The sequence below is a fragment of the Mesoplodon mirus genome (assembly GCF_964341445.2).
Source record: "Mesoplodon mirus genome assembly, chromosome: 18".
Lineage (NCBI taxonomy): Eukaryota > Metazoa > Chordata > Mammalia > Artiodactyla > Ziphiidae > Mesoplodon > Mesoplodon mirus.
The window spans coordinates 12,686,587-12,700,639 of record NC_138994.1 but is presented as its reverse complement, the minus strand read 5'-3'; the positions used below and the strand labels follow the sequence as shown (position 1 = coordinate 12,700,639).

The following is a 14,053-nucleotide window of genomic DNA, read 5'->3' as shown; positions in this document are numbered from 1 at the left end:
TGTGGTGGGAGGTAGGCATCAAGGTCCATTTTCCCCATGTGGATAAAGAGAGATTACAAGGGCTTTCCCCTCTTTACCAAACATATTTTCCTATTTGAACTTTAAAGTCAGCAGATACTACTTTTGCAATCCGAACAAAATATATTTTTTAAAACATACAGGAGAAATAAATTGGGAGAAAGGACACAGGGGTCAGCACGGTCTCCCTGCCCTTCACAGATGAGGAAGTGAGGAGGCCTAGGGAGGACCCCTGGTTCCATCCACTGCTGACCCCACCCCTGCGGGCTGCCTGCTGTGCTCTGGTTTTCAGAAAAGTCCAGCCAGCCCAGAGGCCTCTGGACTTGCATTGAGGCCCAGGGTGGGGGTGCTGCTGGGGCACACACGGGGAGCAGCTGGTCTAGGTGGTCCCCCTACATAGCTGGGGAAATGAGGCAGAGTGTTAGAGTTTTGAACGAAGAGTCCCCAAGGGGGTGTTGCAGTTGGCGAACCCCATCCCTCTACAGACCTCCCTAGCCCAGTGGGAACTGTGTCATCTCACGGCCTCCTGGGAGTGGGAGGGGGTGCCTGACCTGCATCTTTAATGGGCATCCTCTCCCGCAGGACGAGCTTGTCATCCACAGATGCCCCTTCTCTGCCTAAAGGAGCAGCAGGCCCCAGCCCCAAGCCCAGTGTGAGGCAGCAGAGATGGCACTGAGTCCAGAGCCGTTGAGCAGGTTCCCTGTGCTGCCTACGACAGGCAGCACTATGCCTGAGCCGCCTGGCGCCCCCAATGCCTCTCTCAACAGCTCGTGGGCCAGCCCAGCGGAGCCCAGCTCCCTGGAGGACCTGGTGGCCACGGGCACCATTGGGGTGGTGCTCTCGACCATGGGCGTTGTTGGCGTGGTGGGCAACTTGTACACGCTGGCTGTCATGTGCCGCTTCCTGCACACCTCGGCCTCCATGTACGTCTACGTCATCAACCTGGCGCTGGCGGACTTGCTCTACCTGCTCAGCATCCCCTTCATCGTGGCCACCTACGTCACCAAGGCGTGGCACTTCGGCGACGTGGGCTGCCGTGTCCTCTTCAGCCTGGACTTCCTGACCATGCACGCCAGCATCTTCACCCTGACCCTCATGAGCAGTGAGCGCTACGCCGCCGTGGTGAGGCCACTGGACGTGGTGCAGCGTTCCAAGGGCTACCGCAAGGTCCTGGCGCTGGGCACGTGGCTGCTGGCGCTGTTGCTGGCACTGCCCATGATGCTGGCCATCCGGCTGGTCCGCAGGGGCCACAAGAGCCTCTGCCTGCCGTCCTGGGGCCAGCGCGCCCACCGCACCTACCTGACACTGCTCTTCGGGACCAGCATCGTGGGGCCCGGCGTGGTCATCGGGCTGCTCTACGTCCGCCTGGCCCGAGCCTACTGGCAGTCGCAGCGGGCTTCCTTCACGCAGACGCGGCGGCTACCCAACCCCAGGGTGCTCTACCTCATCCTGGGCATCGTGCTGCTCTTCTGGGCCTGCTTCCTGCCCTTCTGGCTGTGGCAGCTCCTCACCCAGTACCGCGGGACCCTGCCGCTCACGCCCCGCTCCGCCCGCATCGTCAACTACCTGACCACCTGCCTCACCTACAGCAACAGCTGCGTAAATCCCTTCCTCTACACGCTGCTCACTAAGAACTACCGCGACTACCGCCAGCGCTCGCTCCAAGGCAGGGGCGCCCACCGGCCCGGGGGTACCTACAGCTTCCCACAGGCCCGCACCGGCTGCCAGCGCGGCTCAGGCCGCTCACTGTCCTCCAGCAGCCAGCAGGCCAGCGAGACCATCGCGCTGTCCCAGGCAGCCCCTAGGGGGCTCTGCACCTGAGCGTCCCCAGCCTCCAGGTGGGCGCTGGAGTTGGGGTGGGGAGTGGTCCCCAGAGCCCAGGTCACTCCGGGACTCCCCCACTGACTGCCTCCCTTCCTCAGTCCTCTTCCAGAAAGTTCCCTGCTCTCCCTTCCCCATCACTCACTTCAGCTCCATCAGCCCAGCCACCTTCCCGTAATGCCCCCCTGCCCCGTCCATCTGTGAGGGTCTGTAGGAGGCTCAGGCCCAGGACTAGCTTCTGAAGACGGTGGTGAGTGGAGTCTTCACTGCCCCCATCAGACGTGAGCGCCTACGTGACGCGTGGCGGGGCACACACTGGCAGGTGACAGCGTGTAGGCACACAGGCTGCCTGCATGGGACCCTCCTCCTGGCTGGTGCATGGCCCTCTCCCCATCCCTCCCGGCTCCCATGTGGCTCCATCCCTCACAGATTCAGCACCTGGAACAATAAACTCTGAGCTCTTCGAGCCTTGTCCTGCCGCAGCAGTGTGGGTGGGATGTCAACGGAGGCAGGACCCCTAGGACGTCCCCCCGCACTTGGATGAGCCTGTCCACCTGGCTGGGGAGGAGACACATCCAGCCATTCAGCCTTCCTGACACGGTGGGTGGGTGCCATCAGGCCTGAGCCGGGCCCTGGATGTGGGGCCTGAGACCCTGGGGCGGGGCAGGGAGCCATTAGCCTCAACCTGCTCAGGGAGGAGGGGCAGCTGGGGCATCACTCCAGGGCAGGAATTCGGCACCTAAACTGAAACCATGAGCCAGAATTCCTCTCCCTTCAGCAGCTCACCTGCCTCTCCCTCCCCAGACCTGGGGGGTTGGGGGTCAGGTGGGGGGTGGATCGTACAACACATGTAGGGGTTTATCTCATGCCTCCTGTGTGCAGCATCCGAGCTGGGCCTCCTGTGGACATCAAGACCACTGGACCCTGCCCGCAGAGAGCCCGCCCACAGGGAAAGATTTTGGACCTCTCCCCACCCCTACCCAACCGTCCAGCAGCCTGTACACTCCACATTGTGGCCCCGGCTCACATCCCACAGCTGGGTCTCAGCCTTGGCTGCACATCAGACTCACCACCAGCCAGGCCCTCCTGGACCCCTTTCAAGACCCTGACAGGATCCTAATGTGTGAGCAGGTGGAGATCTACACCTACCTCCCCGATGGCCCCTAAGTATGGCGTCCAAGGCCACCAGTGCAACTTGGAACCCCAAATGTTTTTGGAAGTAAACAGCCCAAAGTTTGTACCTTGACCAAGACCCTGGGTCTCTGCTCCCCAAATCCTGATTCCAGGATGTGCTGAGAAGCCCCCAAACTTAGAAAACTGAGACCCCCAGAAGTGGCCCTGTAGCCCCCATTCATCTGTATGTGTGAAGGTGCTCTGTGTGCTGTTTCTCCGAGTGATGCTGAAAAAGTTACATTTTTGGCTCCAAACTTAAGACCTGAGTACCCTGGTTAATGCTCCCAGGTAGGCCGGGCGAGCCTCCACCGCCAGGCCTGGGACAGCTGCAGGGGCTGTCCTCCCATCTTCCGCTTGGAAGTGCCCAGCCTCTGGGGAGTCTCATGATGACACCCTGAGTGTTTCAGAGTGTTTAAAAATGTTAGGCAGGGCCTCCCTGGTGGCGCAGTGGTTGGGAGTCCGCCTGCCGATGCAGGGGATGCGGGTTCGTGCCCCGGTCTGGGAGGATCCCATGTGCCGCGGAGCGGCTGGGCCCGTGGGCCATGGCCGCTGGGCCTGCGCGTCCGGAGCCTGTGCTCCGCAACGGGAGAGGCCACAGCAGTGAGAGGCCCGCATACCGCAAAAAGAAAAAAAAAAAAAAAAAAAAAAAAAAAAAAAAAAAAATGTTAGGCAGGCTCTCACGCCTGTGTACCCACACACACAGCCACGAGGAGACTCCCGCTGGCCTACTGTGGCTTGGCCAACCTCCCTGGATCCACCACCCACAGCCTCTCCCTCTCCCCTCACCAGGGCCTCCGGGACCTACCCGTCAGGGATGGGTGATTTATGGAGGCCTAGTCTGGCTCAAGCCCATCAGGCATGGTGCCCAGCCCTCGGCAAGCTGGACAGCAGAGGGTCCCGGGGTGAGGGGCCAACCGGGGCATGGCTAGAACCGGCTCTAGCAGGTGAGGGCTCCTGTTCAAATGCTACAGCTTTATTGGGGGCAGTCTCACACCATAAAACTCACCCGCTTAAAGTGCAAGTAATGATTTTCAGTGAAAAGACAGAGTTGTGCAACCATCATCACAATCCAGTCTCAGGACATGTCAGGCAGGGAGCTCCAGAGAAACTGACCAATAGGACAGACATAAATAATAGAAGGTTCTATGAAGGAACTGGTTCAGCAATTAAGGGGCTGGCACATCTGAGATCCATCGATGGGGTGGTGGGCTGGAAACTCAGGCAGGAGAAGATGCTGCAGCCTTGGGGTAGAATTCCTTCTTTCCCGGAAACCTCCAGTTTTGCTGGAAGGCCTCCGACCGCATGGAGGAGCCTCACCCACCACATTCCGGGAACAGACGCCCGGCTGCACAGCTTGGGCAGAGCTGAACGTGCCCCATTGGATGAACACGTGTCAGTTTGGGGCATTTGAGTTGCTGCCACAGTTTCACCAAATGATCAGGGCCGCCGTGGACGCCCCTGTGCGCGTCTGTGTGGAGGCGTTGCTGCTCTGGAACCTCTGGACTGTTCCCGGAGGACTGTGCATCTGCCGCTCCTTCTAGCTGCCCTGCGTGAGGGCTCCTGTCCTCATGTCCTCCTGGACTCTCCGTCCTGCCCGCACTGCCCTCCCTCGGGGCAGGCACTGTTTTATGACAAGAGAGCAGCTGTTCTGGGTAAACTCGGATTAAGAACGGGCAGCTCCGGACGGTGACCGTCTCTCAGAGTCACACGCCTGTGGGGCCAGGGACGTAGGCCTTGTTCAGATGGGCAGGGCGGGGAGGGCAGTGCTGCCCGCAGGCTGTGGGGGGCAGGGGCACCCCCCTTCCCATCCTCATCACCTTGGCCTCCGACGGGAGTGAGTCCAGGCTTCCTCACCTCCAGTTCTGTCCCAGACACCTGGGGCTTCCCCACCTGGCAACATGTACTGAGGGAGGGGCAGCCAGCAGGGCCCCTCGAGAGAGAGGGACATCGTCATGGCCATCTTCACTGTGGATCGTCTTGCTTCTATGGGTCATCGCAACCCTTTTGGCCAGGTTCCCCTGTCCCCAGAAAGGCACTGACCAGGTCACCACCGCCCCCTGTGACCTGGGGAAGGCACCAGCCAGGTCTCCCGTCCCGTCTCCAGGAAGGCACTGACCAGGCGTGTCCACAGGTCTGGCTGCTCTCACATCCCGCTGGGCGGCTGGGGCTGCTCCACTGCCGAGTCTTTTCCAACAGTTCAAAGGCAGGGAGGAGGGCTCAGAACCCGGGGTTCACTCTGCAGGTTCCCTCATGGTATCTGACGCTTAAGGCCACAGGGCTTTGCTGGAGATCTGGCAGTGTGGACGCCGTGGGGGCAGGTCATCGGGAACAGAGCCAGGGAAGCCCCGGGTGGATGTTCACCCTGGGGCGCTGGGGCCCTCTGACCTTAACTCCCACACTCCCCAACCACAGTTGGAGCTTGAGATGCTCTTGGGCCTGTGGTGAGGGGGCCTTGTCCTGCAGGGCCCCCCTGGGGTGGGCACAGGTGCTGTCGGCACCAGCGTGGGCTGCTCCCCTGCCTGCATCCCGTCCCTTCCCTGCCTGCCCCAGAATCTCAGGCCCCCACAGGTGCCAGTGGGCCTGGGCCTCTGCCCGGGCGTCCTTCCCCCATTGTCAGGGCCCCCAGTGCCCCAACAGCCTGCACTGGATGCCCTGGATGATAGCATCTGCTCATCCTGAGCAGGGAACCACCAGAGCTGTGCACAGAGCTACTTTACACATAACCAGGGAGGGAGGGGGACACAGGCCACCACTCGAGAAAATCGTGACAGTGCCCCTGTCCACTCTGCAAGCATCAGATCCAGACCGAGTTCCTGAAACCTGAAGGCCTCACCTGGGGCTACCGCCTTCCTAGGCTGAGGAGCCAGTGGGGGGAGTGGAGAAGGGAGGAGGAAGGAGAAAAGGGGAGGGATGGGGGGAGAGAGGAGGGGGAGGGAGTGGGAAATGACAGGGAGGACCAGGAGGAACAGCCGGCACTCTTTTGCTACAGCCCTTGATGCCAGGAGCTGAGGGCACCTTCTGTCTGAGCCCAGCCCTGGCCTCCAGGGCAGTGGTGGTCAGTAGTGGGGATGGGAGGGCTGTCGGCTGTCTGATGGATGAGCACTCGGGCTGAGGGTCGCTCAGGGTGATGGACGAGGTCTCGACATTTCAATGCCATCCACCCAACACCCAGACTTGCAGGTGAAGAGGCAAAATGCCAAAGCCAGGCTCAGCCCTCGGTGCTCCTAACGGCTTTCTTTTGAGGCACTGTTGCCCTCACTTCAGTCCCGACCACTGCCCCAGGGCCAGCCCCACCCTGCACTGGGGGAACGAATTTCTTTTCATAGACGGCTACTGGGATCCCTTTGTGAGACACTGTGCTCAGATGGAAGGTTTTGTGAATTTGGACTTGGTTCCAGGGGGGCTCCCTTGAAGCTGGGTTAATGGGGTGCAGGCTGGGCAGGGAGGCCTTTGCTGGGGGTGGTGCATGAAGCTCCTCTGGAAGACCTTGGGCACAGAGCCATGGGGACTGGGTGCCCAGCTGCATCGGGAGGGAGCCATGTGCCAGGCCTGGGGCATGTCCCCGGCCCCATCCCCACCCCCTGCACCCTCTTCCCTGAGTTTCCCCAGCCCACTCCCCTCGGTTCCTATAGCAAAAACAAGGAGTGGGGACAGGGGTCAGGCAGGCTGTGGGGGCTGTGACCAGGACAGTGGCGGCCAGCACCCAGTGGGGAATGAATGGACAAACGGTCCCTCCACCAGGGACCCGCTGCCCTTTCTTATTCTGTCTTCCCTCTTCCCGGAGGTGGTGGAGGGGGTTGGTGGAAGGTGGGGAAGGAGCCAGAGGCGGGTGAGTTCACAGCCGAGTTCACAGCCAAGCTCACAGAAGGCGCAGGGATCCAGGAGCCTAGTGGCGGAGGATCGGATGATGGATGATGGATTTACCAGGTGCAGCACATTCCTGCTTCGCAGGCCGGTCAGTTTCCAAGAGGCTCAGGCTTGGCTGGGATTTGGCTGCTGACCTGTGGGTTTTTTCAGGCCCAGGAGAGTGGCCTGGCCCAGTCCAGAAACCTGTGCCTTGAGCCCCTCCCTGCCACCTTCTGTGGGTCCCCGGGGGTGGAGGCAGGGAGAGCCCAGCTCCGCAAGGAGATGCACCAGCGCACAGAGTGCGTGTCACCAGGCTGCATGCCCAGGGCTGCTGCACTGTGTAAATTACTCATCAACAAAGATACACACGCAGTCCAAAGTTTCCTCTACTCCTGATTTTTCCAGGAAGTCATTCTTTGGGAATTGAGTTGCACCTACAACCAGTAGACACATCACTTTTACCTGCCTAGGGAGCTCTCTGCTCTTGTAGACTGTCCTCACCAAATGGAGCTCTGGGGGGCAGTGCCTGGGGCCATGGGTGACACAGTGACAGTGGCCCTGCCTGGTAGGGTGGCCTAGTTCAGGTGTGCAGAGACCTGAACTCTTACCTGATTCCACACCTGAACACGCCCAGCTGACTGGTGTTCCTGATCCAGGTCACCTGGAGGGCCAGCCTTGGGGGGGGTGCTGGGGCTCCTTCTTGCCCTGGAGAAAGCCCTCAGCTCATCGGCACCTCCACTCACACACCCAGCATGCAAGGGAAAGGAGGGGGCTCAGCCAGCAGAAGGTGGGAGCCCCCATCCCAGGCAGGGGGTGGGGATGACCAGAATCTAGCCTGGGTCCCATACATCTGCAAACCACCAAACCGGGCATGTGAGAGCCACAGGGCCACCTGCAAGAGCAGGGTTTTTTTCCATTGGAATTCCAGACAGATGACGCTCTGAGCAGGAAGCCCGAGAGGCTGCCAATGGCCAGCAGCCAGGAGCTCCAGACTCCTGCCTTTTCCAGGCCAGCCGAGGGCCCAGCCCCACACGGGGTGGGGGCCAGTTCTCCTGGGACCCCGTGAGGGCCCAGAGGAGAGCCCCATCCCCTGAGCTGCCTAGAGCGGGCCCCCAGGCTGGATGGCTCTGTCCTGCCACTTTTCCCCTCCTGGAGCTGTGGAGACCAAGGCTTGGCAGGCCTGAGTGGTGAGCAGGGTCAGAGCCAGGAGGCAGCTGGGGCGGTAGGTGGCCTGGGGACTCCAGTCCAGTGTTCCAGCCCCTCTCTGCCCTTCCTCCATGTGCAAATTCCCTGGCCCTCAGGTGGCCCCCTTGGCGAGCTCACCACTGGGTCATCTTTTATACAAAATTCTCTTATTCCTGTTTCACAGCTGAGGAACCAGGCCACACGGGACCCGGGACCGGCAGGAGCTGGGAGCATCCACCCGCCTTTGCCCTTTGTGGCTCGAGGTACCCCGCAGCGTGATTGAAAGCCCAGAGCCTGGCCTCACCCCAAAACTATGTGTCAGTGTGAAATACCGAGGCTGCCCGGGTGTCAGAGCTGGCTGCCCTGCACCAAGATTCCTCCCCAGGGCCGGAGCGAGTCAGGGCTGGGACTGGGGTTTGATGGGGTGGGGGAACCTCCATTTCTGCCCTCAGCCTCCCAGCGCCCCCCACCCCTCTCCTCATCCTGCCCCTTCCCCCCAGCCCATGGTGGCTGGGCAGAGCTGGGATGGACCCTGTGTGCCCCACAATGCGCCAGGCTGGGCAGCAGGCAGCTGGAAGCCAGGAGCCTTCTCCACCAGAGATGTGGCCGGGAGGTGGTCCTGGTGCACAGGCGATTATAGGGATGGGGGGAGGTGCTGAAGGACCAACGTGAGCCCACATGCCCACATGTGATGGATGCAGGAAGGCTGCCTGAGCTGACAGCGAGGTTGGGGTGCTAGCTGGGGTCTCGTGGGCAGGTCCTGACCTGAGAGGTCTGGATTCCCCCTCTGAGGGGTGTGTGCCTGATGCCATGCCCCAGGAGGCAAGACCCACACACCCTGGATGTGAGGCCTCAGCGAGGGCTCCAAGGGGCCAGTGGAGCGTGGAGGGCAGGGGTCCCCAGGGAACAGCAGCTGCACCCCCACCCTGCATTGGCCTCATAGAGACACGGGCACAGGAGAGCACCCACTGCGTGGCCCCCACCTCACTGCCACATCCACCTCACCCCACAAGCCCTGCTAAGCCCCTTGCAGCCCCTACAGGTAAGGGCAGGGGGAGGGGGAGATTTGGCTACATGGGGTGGGCAGGGAGAGCTGGTGGGGGGCTGGGGACTCTGGGAGGGGGCAGCAGGTGTAAGCACGTGGCCTACTTTTTCCTGGGGAGGACGTCTTGGTCCAGGACCCACCCTGGGTGTGCAGAGACCCTGGACGGTGCCCACCCACCTCCCCCTTTCTCTCCCCTCCCTCCTCCTCTCACCGGAATTTTCCAGGAATGGGGCCCTTCCTAAGAGACCCCCCCAGCTGTCTGTTCTTTAACAAGGGGCATGGGAGGAGACAGGTGAATGCCCCCAGGCCTGGGAAGCCCAGGGACGACTGGTGGAGGCAGGGGGCTCAAGCTGGGCACCTGGCAAGGTGTGTGACTGCAGCAAGATTCCAAGCCTCCACCTTGTGTGTTCACTGGGATGGGGGGTGGTAGCCATGACCCCCATGCTGCAGGGTGGGAGAGGTGCCCTGCGCTGGGGCAGGCAAGGCCCAGCCCTCCCAGAGCCCCCACTGGCCTTCTCAGGAATGGGGGCTCACCTGCACCCCCAGCTCCATTGGGATCTGCCTGGCCTCAAAGGTGCTGAGACGGAAGGAACATAGAGGTGATGCCAAGAATCCTGGCTCTCTGTGCACCGATGCTGAAAAGAAATACGGAGACAGACTTTTGGAGGAACGCGAAAGATAGCTTTTCTTATTCTTTGCCTGGCAAAGGGGGAACACAGCAGGATAGCGCCTTGAGAACTGTGCCCCCCTTTTCCTGGGAATGGAGAGAGTTTTATATTCCAGGGCTCATGGTCTATGGGTAGGTGATAAGGATCAAAGCAATGAAGGTCTTGTATTTTTTTTTTTTTTCTTCTGCAAATTTTCAGCCAAAAGCTGGCGTCAGGCAGCTCAGCAACCCAGTCTGGTGTCCCTGAAGTTATCGCTGTGACCTTCTTCCTTTTGAGATGCAGAATCCTACAAGGAAGTGTAGGAGGAGAAGGATGCCAGGTGCAGAGTATAATTCATACGTAATCAGAAAGTAATTAGCTTTGTGAAGGGCAAGTCTAGCTACAGGTGTGAGTAGTAACAGCTAAAGAATAACTGAGATTGCTTAACTCTTTCAGGCCTGTTTGGCTGGTATGTGCCTAAGGCCATTTACTCATGTCTATTTTTTTATCTGTTTATTTTTATTTTTTGCTGCAACAAAGGTGGGGCCTCAGATCTGCAGGGAACAGAGCACAGCCCTCAGTGCTGGTCCAGAGCCTCCCCTGCCACACTGCAGGGCATGTCGTGCTGGCCAGCAGGGGAGGTTCAGGCCCCCGAGGGTGAACAGGGTTACAGAGGGGCTACTAGGGGCTGAGTTACTAGACAGGAGCCTGCAGGGCCCATTCCTGGGGCAGAATGGGGGCCTTAAACTCAAGATCAAGATAAGAAACTGGTATTAATGTGTCAGTGCATCCAAGGAGACCCCGAGATGGGTTGGATGTGGACTTAGGATGTTTCGCTCTTCCCTGGGGCCACCGGGAGCCTCAGGCCTGAAGTTCGATTGACATCTGGTTCACTGGTGTTCTCCCGTGCTTGGCCTCAATCTGCTAGGTCATTTCGTCTGTCTTACTGCTTTGTACTTTGTCAACTCTTCTCAGATTGTACACACGCTGGGGGATAAACTCTTGCTGCTCCCACCTGCCCCCACCTGCCTCCCCCCAACACACCCCGGGCCCTGCCTTCCAGGCTGAGCACTGCCAGGGCCCTGAGTTTGGTGTGACTGGCTTGGTTTCTGGAATACGCTGCATCATTCAGGACTCACATTGCTGGGGTCTTAGGTCATCGGCCCCCAGTCTCAGGGATGAGCAGAAGTGTCCCCAGACTCTTCCTCCCTGTGAAAACCTCTAGAAGGTGTGGGAGGCTCTGAGACGCTGTGACTTCAGAAGGCAAATAAGCCAGTACCCGGCAGGCGGGGCAGAGATGCCGCCAATTAGGGGGCTGGCGGCTGGGACCACTTCCCTGGACTGCATGAGAAATACCTGCGCCCGAGGCCCCACAGCACAAGCCCAAGAGATGCCCGGGAGTCAGTGCTGCCTGGGGGCTGAGGGCTGGTGGGGACTGGGGCAGCTCAGTCCCAGTTCTCTTGTGAAGACCGTGTTGGAGGAGAGAACATGGAAGCGAAGTGACTTCAGGATTAGAAGATCAGGACTGAGAACCAGCATGGATCCCGAGACCATTCGAGGTGGTTCCAGTTGTAACTCGAAGGGGAACAAACAGGCTGGTGTTTTGCTCTGGGGCCAGCCCTGAGACAGACTGGGCAGCTGCGGAGATTTCTATAAACAGCAACCCCCATGCCGTCCCGCCAGCGGCATCTCTGTGGCCCCTGCGACAACCACCCGAAGCCATGGCGCCCTGCTCTGTGGCCCCTGCCCACCGGCCCTGCCCTAATCACAGGGTTGCCACAGCCACATCCTTCCCACCTGCCCACGCTCACGCCCGGTCCCGCTGTCTGTCACTGCCGAGCACCTTCCGAGCCTCCCAGAACCCCAAGGCAAGGCGAGGAGTCAGCCACACCTGCCCACCCGGTGAGAGAGCAGCGGAGGTGCCAGGCAGTGACTGGCAAAGCCAGCCTCAAGGTGGACACAAGGGACCCCACCCTCCCTGCACTGGCCGAGCCCAACTTCCACACAAATGGTGGGGCCACACCTGCCCTGCATGCCATCCCTGGCACGTTGTGGCCACTTCTGCTTCTGTGATCTTCTGCCATTTTCTCCTGCGCGGGGCAGGTGAGGTAACTCGCAGCTGGCTCAGACCCCGTCCCACTGGGTCAGCTCCTGACCTGATGTTTCAGCTTCTGCTCTCACGGAGGCTCAGCCATGCTCAGGCCTGGCCCTGGCGGCCGGCTCGCCAGGAGAGATGGAGCGGCAACCCCTTCTTTCCAGCAGTGAGACCAACGCTCATGTTCTTTGATTCAGACTAAACACTTATTAGGAAATAAATCACTCAGCAGAGGACGTGCCAGGAACGTCCTCTTCTCCCTGGAACACACCACATCTGCTCTCAGGACCGTCCCGTAGGACGGAGATGCCCACGTGGCCCCAGGTGAGCGCTTCTGGAGGTCACCGGCATGGGCTACGCACCTTCTCTTATTTTAAAAGAAGGACAGTCTTTTTTTTTTTTTTTGCCACGCAGAGTGACTTGTGGGATCTTAGTTCCCCGACCAGGGATTGAACCCATGCCCTCAGCAGTGAAAGTGCAGAATCCTAACCACTGGACCGCCAGGGAATTTCTGAAAAGAAGGACATTCTTGCTTTTGCCCAAATATCTTTATTCCTTTGTCCAAGTACCTCTGTGATGATTATGAACAGGATTAAGTAGCAAAGAATGTCAATTAAAACCAATACCTTACTTATTTCCAAAGCACTTCAACCACAACTAAACCATCAGACCCCCCCTCCTTAGATGTAGTGAGTGGCCACGTGGGCTGTGGAATATCCGAGAACGTCTGCCCATCCTCACACTGAGGGTAAGGCATCATTCAGATAACATGAAGGTTACAGAACAAAGTGAGGCCTGCACGGGGCTTTCCTGTCGGAATTTGCATCTCAACCTGAGACTAGAGCAACAAACCTTTGAAAAGCCAAGACAGGAGAAGCCAGAGGACAACTTGGAATGGGAGGGGGTAGCTTTTCCTGCACAGGACTGAGGCCGGCTGGTCCAGCCTAGAGACAGTGTCCCCAAAGCATCGCCAACCCTAAGGTCAGCCCTGCCCACCACCCAGAGCATGGCCTTCATCCTTCCCAGATCTGCCCAAAGTCCTTTAAAAACAGGAACCACGACAGGCCATCATGTGGGTGGTGGCCCCGCCTTTCTGGAAACTGCAACCATGACCCAGAAGGGAGCAGATCCCAAGCCACTGTCTGCACGTGGAAACTCGGCCCCTACAGCCCTGAGACACGCATATCATCATCACGGTGTAGGAGGGTCACCCGGCAAACCAAGGGGCGGACCCAGGGGTCCTGGCTTCCAGACCCTCATGGAGCCTCCTCAGATGCCATGCAAATGGCTCATCCCAGGGTCCAGGAATGCTGCCCCTTTCTGTATGAGCCTAAGCAGCCCTGTGACTGCAGAGTGTGGGGAACGCGTGGGGCTGCGGTGGCCGTGTTCACATGTCCATGCTGGGTGGGCGAAAGGCAAAGTGTTGAGGCTCCTCCTGGGTCAGGGTGGCCGGGAGAGTCCTGCTCCAAGAGCCGTTTCTGGGGATCCCTTTACACTCACAGCGGGTGATCGGCTGTTCTCCCAGAAGATGCCCAAACCCCAGGCCAGTTGCTTTGTGGGGCCCGATCCTGGCAGAAGCCAAATGATGGACGTGCCGCCCTTATCCTGGGGCCGTGCTACCCAGGCTTCCCCCATGGCCAGTTTATTTACTATTCCTGGCTCCCCTGACTGTTACTTTTATGTAAAAGGCATGGACAGCTCCAGGACGAGAAGAGGGTTGCTAAGACCTGAACCTGAGCAGACGAAGGCCCCAGGCGAGCTGCGGATGGCCACGCTGGGAACACCCTCGGACCTTGTGTCAGGGACCCTGGCTGGCGATGGGGCAGAGCCCAGTCTGGCATGGACATGGTGCCAGGGTGACTCTCAGTGGCCAGCAGTGTTGGGGGCTCTGCCCAGAGCCGCCAGAACATCAGATGTTCGCCTCCACCCAGTATCCAGCAGTATCAGCCCTCCCAGCCCTCCAGCTGCTGCTCCCAGAGCTGCCTGCCCCCGGAACCTTCTCCAAGGTGCCATAATGCTGATTCTGCTTCCCCGAGTGGAGGCTGCTAGCCCCACTCAGCTTCATCCACACTTAAGTCGGTCTCCAGTGGCTGGGTAACGATCCTCTGTCTGCTGACAAACGGGGATTCCACCCCAGGCACAGGATCCCTTCCTGAGAAAAGGAGGGCATGGTGGCCCTGCCAGCTCCCGGGCCCCACATCAGCATAGCAGAGCCAACGCTGA

General features: G+C 59.7%; 1 protein-coding gene and 1 long non-coding RNA gene across 2 annotated transcripts; both read left to right on the top strand.

The window, feature by feature from the left end:
- Positions 1-684: 684 nt before the first annotated feature.
- Positions 685-1,839, top strand: UTS2R (urotensin 2 receptor; the record flags this gene model as incomplete). Its single annotated transcript, XM_082603041.1, has 1 exon — positions 685-1,839. The coding sequence occupies one exon, from the start codon at positions 685-687 to the stop codon at positions 1,837-1,839; it is 1,155 nt and encodes a 384-aa protein (XP_082459167.1).
- Positions 1,840-7,889: 6,050 nt separating this feature from the next.
- Positions 7,890-11,554, top strand: LOC309792995. Its single transcript, XR_014291847.1, has 3 exons — positions 7,890-8,045; positions 8,228-8,306; positions 10,711-11,554. It is a non-coding gene; the product is annotated as an uncharacterized lncRNA (long non-coding RNA).
- Positions 11,555-14,053: the final 2,499 nt, after the last annotated feature.